The 10,569-nt window shown below is 34.5% G+C and overlaps 2 protein-coding genes and 1 pseudogene across 2 annotated transcripts; 1 reads left to right on the top strand and 2 right to left on the bottom strand.

Moving 5' to 3' along the window:
* Positions 1 to 704: 704 nt before the first annotated feature.
* Positions 705 to 2,495, bottom strand: LOC149164984 (ACT domain-containing protein ACR4-like; annotated as a pseudogene).
* Positions 2,496 to 6,375: 3,880 nt separating this feature from the next.
* Positions 6,376 to 6,992, bottom strand: LOC149164983 (LRR receptor-like serine/threonine-protein kinase SIK1). The gene is made up of 3 exons (XM_089429672.1): positions 6,940 to 6,992; positions 6,696 to 6,830; positions 6,376 to 6,602 (listed from the first exon to the last, which is right to left on the bottom strand). Exons 2-3 carry the CDS (start codon positions 6,769 to 6,771, stop codon positions 6,376 to 6,378), a joined length of 303 nt encoding a protein of 100 aa, XP_089285798.1. The 5' UTR covers positions 6,772 to 6,830; positions 6,940 to 6,992.
* A 267-nt stretch (positions 6,993 to 7,259) lies between these two features.
* LOC149164982 (uncharacterized) lies at positions 7,260 to 9,667 on the top strand. Its single transcript, XM_089429671.1, has 6 exons — positions 7,260 to 7,373; positions 8,248 to 8,394; positions 8,592 to 8,678; positions 8,876 to 8,992; positions 9,093 to 9,218; positions 9,462 to 9,667. The coding sequence occupies exons 1-6, from the start codon at positions 7,260 to 7,262 to the stop codon at positions 9,645 to 9,647; spliced, it is 777 nt and encodes a 258-aa protein (XP_089285797.1). The 3' UTR covers positions 9,648 to 9,667.
* Positions 9,668 to 10,569: the final 902 nt, after the last annotated feature.

Here is a 10,569-nt window from a genome sequence, read left to right as displayed (position 1 = left end):
ATCACACTCCTTTCAAATTTAGATTTTCAGTAAGAAGTCTAGAATCCAACACCTTCTCCATCAGTCTACCCAATTCTTGCAGATAGACTTGGGATCGTGCCTTCTACTTTTCAAAGGAAACCTCTAGTGGCTAAAAGGAGTATTTTACTTCCTACAAGGCCAAGAAGTGCTAAGAATCTATGTCAAGCACTAGAATCTATGTTAACATTGTGATTCATCAATGGTCTTTACCTGTGTAGTTTGAAGAGTTGTCATTCTGTAGAACAAAGACTATTTATCAACTTGTAATTTGTACATCTTGTATAAGCACTTCCAGATTAGGTGGATTTAGTTCCTTTCTTTTACCACCACTGTAATTAGTGCTGTCTTCTTTCAGTTCTACCAATTTTGCACACTTCTCTATGATGAGGTCAATTTCGCAATTCCTAGGTCATCAAATGACAGGGCCATGTTCGGCCAGTGTGGTGAATAGTTCTCCATTGCTAGTCTTCTGTTCAATGATCAACAAATCATATTTGGCAAATCCCAATGGTATTGTGCTTTCCAGATCCTGGCATTGCTGTACCCAATTTCTATCTTTAGCAAGGTAATTGTCACAGTGGAAAACAGATGAATGACGATGGTTTTTAGAGAACCATCGTCCATACATACAACCTCCAAAGGCAATTACTTAATCCCATTGCAAGAGACCCAAAATACAACATCTAAGAATAGGATTTTATCAATCCAAGACTGTAGAGAAAACGCTCTGACTTTGATTTGAAGAGATCACCAAGGGAGAATCGAATGGCAGGTTCCCTTGGAGGAGATTTTGTATGCATACAGTCGTCTTTTACTTGCAAGGTTATTAGTCCAATTTCTTGGCGAACAACTTCTACTGTCTTGGCATCAACGGGGTTTCCAACTGTATCAGTCACATAGAACACATCAGCTACCTTATCACCCCGCGTTGACACCTCTTCTTTTGTAACTGACATCCCATTTTCTCTAAATATGCGAGTCACCTCCGACAGAATCCCAACACGGTCGTTGGTGCAGAGTTCCAATCGCATACCCTGAATTCATAAAATATCATCAACAAAACTCACACTAAGCTGACTAAAATTTAAAATGGATCAAATTTGAATGCACCAGGAATCCCAAGTCTTAGGATTTTGAATAAATTTCCACCATGGATTCAATCCTTGGACTCATACCTCTGATGTTCTTCGTCTAATGGCAGCCTCCAAACACTGAATCACACGCTGCTTCTCTGCTTTTGAATACACGGGGCAACCATCAGTATGCCTGATGTAGTACTATTGTATCACAAAAGAGAAGAACGGAAATAAATACCCCAACTCTTGTTTAACCTAATTTAGATTCAATATTAATCCCATTAGGAATGTGATCTGAAACCACCTATACCTGGTTTAACAAAATCAAATTAGGAAATAAACATTTGAAAAAAAACAAAGATCCTATGAAAAATCAAGTCCCTTGTAGTTGCTGGAGCTATACCTAAAAAGTTTGTGGGCCTTGAGAGTCTACAGTGGCATGAAAGACAACATACTCCATATCTGTCAAGTTGCAAACAATATCAAAGAGAAGCTTAGGTCTGTCTTTACACTGAACAGTCACCACAGAATACCCCCTCTCCAAACAGTTGTCAACAGTCACAAGAGGCTTGGCGTTGTTGTTGTCCTTGAGAGAAAGAGATGCCTTGTCTCCAGTTCCATCGAGTTTATCATAGTCACGGTCAGAAAACATCAATTGATGAAGCTGCCTTTCTGTGTGAGTGAATCCCATTGACACCACTGTTTTAGCTTCTCTGATGGTGCTGTTTCCTCTCATTACATTTAACAAGAGCTCTTCAGTTTTACAAATCTTTTGCTGGTCTTCAATGGCCGCACCTGTGTCCTCATCAGTAACGTATACAAGACAGGCAACCCTCCTATTGTGAGTCCAGACCTCCGCCTCCACAACGTTACATTTTAGGTCACCCAGTACGGCAAATATTTCAGATAGCAGTCCTGGTGTTAATTCAATTGTCGTATGTTCAGCGGCTGCATCTAGACCTACTGGTTTTCCAAACAAAGGCACTACGCAAGGGTTTGTTGCCAACCTCTGCAATACAACGCATGGATGATTCAGGAAACATGAGAAATACTTTTTTATTGCTAACCCTGGTGGCACTGGAGAGTGGATTCACGACGCAGATCTGGGAATTGAATAGGGAATTACAAAATTCATAAGGTGCTAGACTCTGCATCCTCCGATCTAACGCGCAGAAAATGAATCTGCCAGAGCGGCTTGGAGGGATCCAGGGGAGGCAAGTCCTTACGCTCGCCTTGAGAACACCACTGGAGAAACCCTACCTCTGGATTGGTGATTGGCACCCCGCGCTCTTCATCAATCTCTTCCACGGCCTCATCACGCATTACCTCGACCGTCTCAGTTACTGTTTTGATCAACTGTTTTGATTGATGGTTGAAGTGTTTGTAATCGTCTAACATCTAATACCTGGACTGCCTCAGTCACTGTTTTGATCGACGGTTCAAGTGTTTGTAATCGTCTAACATCTAATCGTACGGTGTCCAAAGATGACACGTAGGCAAAAAAGGGAATAGATTTCATAGAGAAATTCCTTACGACATAATTACATAAATTTCATAACAACAATTATTATTAAAAAAAATCAAAAGTTTACCTACTAAAATAGTAATGAGCCAAAAAAAAAAAAACCAGCGAGATGATTTAAAATTAAATATTATTAAAAAAATTCAAAAGTTTACCTACTAAAATAGTAATGAGCCAAAAAAAAAAAAAAACCAGCGAGATGATTTAAAATGAAAATGAAAAAGTTGATTGGAGACTATTGAAACCACAGAAAAAATCTACGGCCATTAGTGGCGTAATTAAAATTAGCGATGTAAAATCTACGGCCATTGGTGGCGTAGTTAAAACAAGCCTCATACGTGAAGGCGAACTGTTTTTTTATTAGTGGGCTTGCTAACGGCACAGGTATAGGCTAGGATTGTCTTTTTACGAGGAGGCTTTTATTTTTTTTTCTATAATAAAATTGAAATGGGAATTTTTGGAGAGTTGAAAATTTCTAAAAATAAACGGTCACTATTAGATTAGATATACGTTACATTAATTATAATTATTATAAAAAAGACCATAATTTTATAAATATTATAATTTGGTTAGTTATAGAATATGTCCAAAAAAAATCAGAGAAATAAATTATTCACCATAAACTCAAGCTAGCATCCTTTAACACGCAAATTTAAATTATAATTTTGTGTTAATTTTCATGATATTATAATTTTGTGTTAATTTCCATGATATTAGCACTCCATTAAAATTCAATATAATAACTAATCAAATTATATAATTTATTTCTGTTTAAATAATTAAAAACAAAATTTTATGAGACTAATTTCCCTATATTTCAGTGGAACTCAAAATTCAAAGAAGAATGATGTACATCTTAATTTTTTAATAGGAATTTTAAATATTAATTACCATATATCCCATTCACTTTGATTATACTCTATTATTAAATATTCTTAAAAATAAATTTCATAAAAACAAAATCTATTAAGTTTAAAGCAAAATTAATTAAATATTATTAAAAAAATTCAAAAGTTTACATACTAAAATAGTAATGAGCCAAAAAAAACCAGCGAGATGATTTAAAATGAAAATGAAAAAGTTGATTGGAGACTATTGAAACCACAGAAATAAAAATAAAAACCGATAGTGATAAAATTAACGTTAAACACACACAAACAAATTTTGGCTTTATTATTTATATTTAATTTCATTTTCAAACTTGCCGTTTCATAACAAAAATCCAATGACACAGAAACTTCCATATGTCTAAAATGAAAATGAAATAGTTGATCGGAGACTATTGAAACCACAGAAATAAAAATAAGAACCGATAGTGATACCATTAACGTTAAACACACACAAACAAATTTTGGCTTTACTATTTATTTTTAATTTCATTTTCAAACTTTCCGTTTCGTAACAAAATTCCAGTGACAAAGAAACTTCCATATGTCTAAAGTCTTTCTCTGAGCCAATTAAATGATGCAGTGCGCCATAAAAAAAGTCAGTGTTACCATTATTTATTTTTAATTTCATTTTCAAACAATTTCATGGAAAGCTTGCCACTTCATAACAAATCTCCAATCACACAGAAACTTCCGTCTGTCTCACGTCTTTCTCTGACCCAATTAAATGACGCAGTGCGAAATAAGATAAATGTGGCACATGAGAATATCCATTACGGTAGAGCCGCCCACATGAGAATATTCGCAGTGATTCAATTGTTTTTTCGTAATAGGTTGAAAAATCGTACGAAACATGGATTAAAGATAACCCAAAACTTTCAGTCTTATCTGCAAATGGAAAGCTATAATAACAACGTAAAAACCCTCCGCGTGTTGAATGCTTATAAAAAAAAATTAAGAACCTAGTGATATATACAATAAAATACACAATATACTGATGTACCGCAAGGAAGTCAGCTGATCACATTTAAGAATAAGAATAACTCCCGTCCAAGTTAAATGGATTTGAAGGATGCGTATGGTTACCGAATGAGTCACCCGTGTCAATGATGGGTGAACTGGTGGAATGGCCGGAAATTGAAAATATTGACAATAATGACATTAAAGGACAAAATTTTGTGTTAATAGTGTACCTTAGGTATGAATGAGGGCATTCACGGCAATTCCTATTTCCGTGAAGGCAATTCCTATTTCCACCCCCATAGCAAAGTTAATGCTATGGAGGGTACCTCTGTCAGAGCCCGGCGACAGCATCGACGGCATCGACCATACCTTTCCGGCTGCCCAGCAAAAAGCCCTCTCCGACCTGCCCGCCGCCAACCTTGCAGTTCATTCATGGCATTGTATTGATGAAGTAAATCTGCCGAAGTATGGATCCGCCGCCAACCTTGCAGTCAGGACATCCCTCACATCGTATTGATGGCATCAGGATTAATGCCGGAGGGGAGAGCTCACCAACCTCCTCCGGCCTTCAAAGTCCCGGCGGATTATCTGCAGTTCAATTCGGCAATTCGGAACAGAGCAGACCTGGAGCACCTGGCCACTAGTTATCGAGAGCAGCGGTCTGCAAGGTTAGTGCTGCTACATCTTCAGTAAATGGTGGATGCACTAGTTCTAGTTTTTAGCAAACGGAAGTTAAATTGTGTTCCAAAATATATACTGTAATGGAATTTATACTGTAAAACATATATTTTTGACTGCTTATTAAGTTAATCCGCCCTGTAAATCCTCTCTTGTATGTGATTTGTACGTAAGATCGGATTTCGTTTTCATTGTTATTGGAGATAATTTGATTTCATCGCCGATTTTTGTGGACACATTTTATTGCTATTTATTTGTTGAATTCAGTTATAGTTAAGTAAGTGTGAAAGTTCAGGTTGTTTCTTTTAGGGCGGGGAGGGGGCTTGGGTTTTCTCAGACGGCCGCAGGGGTGAGGCGGTTTGAAGTTCGTCGGCTTAAACCCTCTGCCTCCGTGCTACGGCCTTTTAGGCGTGCTGCATTTTTATCTTTTTCGATCGTGCAATATGCGGCGTTTAGCTGAAGCGGCCTTTTATTTTCTTGGATCTTTTAAGTTGCTTTGTTACCTTCTCCTGTTCAAGCTTTGTTTGCGCGTTTGAACGATAGTTTGTTTGGCGTATCGGCTTAAAATAGCCGATTCTGTTATTGGAAAACTTGATCAGGCCTTTTGATTCTTCACGAGAAAAACTGCCCGGTCCAGAATGGTAGATTCTTGCGTCGATGCACTGATCTAGCTTTATTCTCACGTTTTGCCTGTCTTTGAATAAATTATTTTCATGTTTCTGGCCGTTTTGCTTTGTTGATTTGTTCCTCCAATTGAAAGAATACCTGGGTGATATTCATCATCATGCAAATTTGTTATGAAAAATAAATACGAGATGCTTCCAACAGTCTCTAACTCAGTTTCGAATTCCCGCAAACTTTGTCGATGGTGTGTGTATATATAGTCTTTTAATAGCAATTGTCTTACAATTCTTGAGAATACATTTATAAACTTTGCTCAGTTGAGAAAACCTACTAATAAAATTTTTCAGTAGTAAAAACAATTCGAAAGAGTTTAATATAGAAATATTCCACGTCATATTCTCACAAGCATCCTTACCTGGAACTCAATACGGAGAAATTGAAAGCTTAAATACCTAATTACCAAAGAAAAAGTGAACGCTTAAGCACCTCTTCTTTAAAAAAAAAAAAACTGTTTTCATTAAAAAGAATTCATAGTTGTAATAACAACTCCAAATCCAAAGTACTTTACTATAAAAAAATATCCCGGTCCTTATTCATAAACGCATTACACGTTCAGTTGAAATCCAATAGCGAGAACTTGAAGGGTTAGATACCTAATCAGTAGGGAAAGGTTTCGAGGTTTGAATACCTCAGCGGGGCTCTCATTGTAGAGAAAGGCCATGAGATGGTCAGAAACTAACGAAGCAGATGTTAGGCATCTCTGAATCTGCATTATGTCATCATACATGAGAAGGGCCATGTCCATGTGCAATATTACTAACCTTGGAGAACCTGGTCAGGACATCAAAGCATTTTTTAAACAAAGGACACATATTGATGTTGATATAATTCTTAAATCCATGATATGATCCAGAGAAATAATACCTTGACCCATTTTGTTCGCATCCCCTTTAGTAAATGGCTTAGGCTGATTTGAACGGTAGAGAGCTATAATGATCATACATACTAATAAAACTGAACCCAACGAGATGCAAACAATAGCTGGTGTTGAGACGGAAGCTGTCCATTTTCAAAATCAACTCAATACTCTTAAAAATATAATTTCACAGGAAATTTAATCACAAAACAGAACTAATCCATGGAATCTAAAATTTATTTCTGTTTTCACCTTTCGATTGTCTGGAGTATATCCCACAAAGTGATCCAATCCAATTGCCACAAAGATCTAAACATGTTATTATTATAGTGAATTTTGGATTTGCGTAAAAATCTCAAAAATTTTATTTTTGTAAATACAGTGTTTGAATACTTGCTCGTCAACTCTCAACTAGTTTTCTTGGAAAAGCCATTGAAGGAATTTGGCATACCGGTGTGGTAGTTTATGGGAAGGTGTATTACTTTGGGGGTGGTATTCAACACAACCCTACAGGGCAAACTCCTTATGGAAAACCGTGGAAAGTGGTTGAGTTGGGTGTCACTCACGTCCCGATGGAAATGTTTGAAGAATTCCTGGAAGAAATAAGCCCTCGCTATACAGATGAAACATATAGTTTGTTGCACCATAACTGTAACAACTTCAGCAATGAGGTTGCACAGTTTTTGGTTGGCTGCAACACCCCAGATTTCATCCTTAGGCTCCCACAAGAAGTGATGAACAGCCCAATGGGCCCTTTAATAATGCCAATGATAATGCAGTTTGAAGCTACTCTAAGAAATAAATTTAACACCGTCAAAAACACATAATTTTTATTTACATTTACTAAAATCTCTGCAATTTTTTTCTTTCAAGAAATTCCAAAGAAAAAAACATAATCGTTAAACTAAAATCAGACTAAAATCAGTGGATGAAAGCACTTACAGACTTTGTCCTGGCCGGATGTGCAACAGTGACCACAAAAAAATAGATATGAATATTGATTTTTATTTTAATCTGTTTTTATGATGTTTTTAACAACATTGTTGTTTACATATTCATTTATAAGGAAGTAAGAAAATGGAGGAAATTAGACATGAATGGGAGGTAACTATCAAAGGCACCAAGCAAGTGTTCACTTGTCTTGTTGGTGGCTGTGCGGGGAATTTCAGTCGATCTAAGCTATCTGGCCTTAATCATCATCGCGCTACCACCCACAATCTCCCACCAATTCCTCCACGTCAAAGAGGTCGAGCAAGAGATGCAAATGCTACATGGGCGGTCAAATCAACAAGTGCAATTAAAAGGCAAAATGCCAAAATACAATGACTTAGATGCAAGGCTATGTCGTGCACGACAACAAGCATATAAAAGATTTGTCAATGAAGAAATTCTTTCAGCTGTAAGTATTTATTAGTATTTATTTGTATATGATTTTTTATTAATATTGTCAATGAAGAAATTCATTCAGCTGTAAGTATTTATTAGTATTTATCTGTATATGTTTTCTATTAATATTAATTTATTGTTGTGGACTAAATTCATTGAAACTTGTTTTCACAGTCAGTTGCTACATTTGATCAACTTAATGACACTTCGAAGCAAAGGATTTGTGAAAAAATTCAACGTTGGGATCAGAGTCTACCTCGTAGACGCATGCAGAAAATGAAGCGCATAGATATTGCTATAAAAGAGAAAGCAAGCACTGAGGTTCCCGATGATGTGGGGGAAGAAGGATCAGATGGGCACAGCCATATATTAAACTTTGATGAAACCAATCAGGACAATGACAACACAGTTGAGTCCATTTTTTTGGAGATATTAATTTTTTAGACATTTTAACATTAAATAATATTTATATTTATTATAATTGTATACTAATTTCTCATTGTTATTGATATGCATAGCCTAATCAACAAAATTTCCCAAATTCAAGCCACCAACCATTGCGACGCTCACCTAGATTTCAAGGTTTTCAAGGGGTTACTGGGCCAGTAAGTTTTTAATCCATATAACCTATTCCAGCGAAAATATTAATATATAAATTGTTATGTTTTACCATAATGATGGGATTAAATTGTTATGTTTTACCATAATGATGGGATGAGAAATGGATGTCATGTATTATATATCCTTATCTTTGATTTTTTTTTATTATGTGCGTGTGTGTTATTTCTTATTTATGGTGCAGGTGTTCCCTTTGGAACCATCACAATCAATGAAAACCCCTTGTAGAAGCCTTAAGAAGAATGGAAATGAAATGGTTCAAATGCTACAACCATCTTCATGTCCAATGTCACAATGCAAGGTAAGACTATATTTATTTATACTCTTATAATTTTATCATATTTTTACATTTAATTCTTTTTGATTCACATACTTATATCTATGTATAATCTAATGTTCAGAGTAATGAATATACATCTCCTAAAACACCTTTGCACATGTATGATGGTGGACATGATACTCAGCAAAAATCACATTCTCCTCAACCATTGCGGCATTCACCTAGACTTCAAGATAAATTAGGAGAGGTAAGTTATATACTACATATCTTAGCTCATAATAACATTGACGTATTTTTTTATGACTAGTTAATGTAATTTCTTTTCATATTCCTTAGATGTTCACCATATTCTCATTATATCTATATAGATTTTGATATTTATTGATAGCTAGTCAATGAAATGTATTTTCATATTCGTTACATGGTCAGCATATTTTCATTATATCTATGTGGATTTTGATATTTATTGATAATGTTGGCATTTCCACAGAAAACAAAAAAGATAAATGTTGATGCTATGGTTAAAAGGACCAAAATCACGCCAAAGGACTTGAAAGCTCGTGGGTTCAAGTCACGCAAACAATACATAGAGCATATATGTTCAACTAGCATTGCTCTCACTAAACCCACTAGGTTTGCTACTTTGAAGGCTAAAGATTCCAGCAAGTTTAAATGACTTAGGCTACAATAATATAACTTTAGCCATTGTTTGATCTATAAAGGGGCTACAAGGACAGTTTCAATATATGTAATCTCTGTTTTTTTTAGACTTTTTAATACATCATTTTTTTTTCCAAAAATTGTTTCCACATGCTAAGTATGTCTTTAAAATGCCAACATCTAAGATATTTTGTAATTTTGTAAATAAATCCAATTCCAAATAATTTTTTTTTTAAATTAAATTATTTTTGGTGACGTTGTGCTTGAAAATGGCAAGTCCTGGATTCAAAAAGGATATATACATTTTTGCCACCAAAATTCTTTTAACTACATTAGAAGTCGCTAGTGGATATGAAAAACAAACAATATTAGTTAAGTTCCAAAATTTTAAACGTCTAAACTTTCGTTCTTGCCTGCATCAACACCGTGTCTTGTTTTATATTTTATACAGCTTCAATTTAAACAGAGTTAACTTTAGTTTTTATTTTTCATTACATTTTATGCTTACTAGAAACAATATTATTTTTTCAATCAAACTTGCATGGAGAAAAAACTTATACATTCACATGTTTTTTAATTCCCTAATGATTATCTTTTTTATCTGGAATAATATATGAAATAATATATAAATGGGTTAGTTTTGATAAATAATTGAATACTCAAAAATACTAAAAGATTACATGTTTTAATATTTAATTTTTTAAAATTATAAAATTATAGTATATATATATCATTTGGGTATTTAAAAGTGTCTTACTATTTTATATACAAAATAGAGAATTTTCTTGATTACTATATATTAATTTATTTTTTATATGAAATAATATATGATTTTGTTTAATTTTATTTTTAAAATAAAATTAAAAAAATAGAATTTTTAGAAATGAATTAACAATTTTAGTTTTTGGAAAGTTTTTACTAAAAGAAATGTATACCTA

This window comes from Pinus tabuliformis, chromosome 5_1 (assembly GCF_031772625.1).
Source record: "Pinus tabuliformis cultivar Carrire ecotype Pingquan chromosome 5_1, CPIR1, whole genome shotgun sequence".
Taxonomy (NCBI): Eukaryota; Viridiplantae; Streptophyta; class Pinopsida; order Pinales; family Pinaceae; genus Pinus; species Pinus tabuliformis.
The sequence above is the reverse complement of the archived record's forward strand: the minus strand, read 5'-3'. Positions and strand labels throughout refer to the sequence as shown.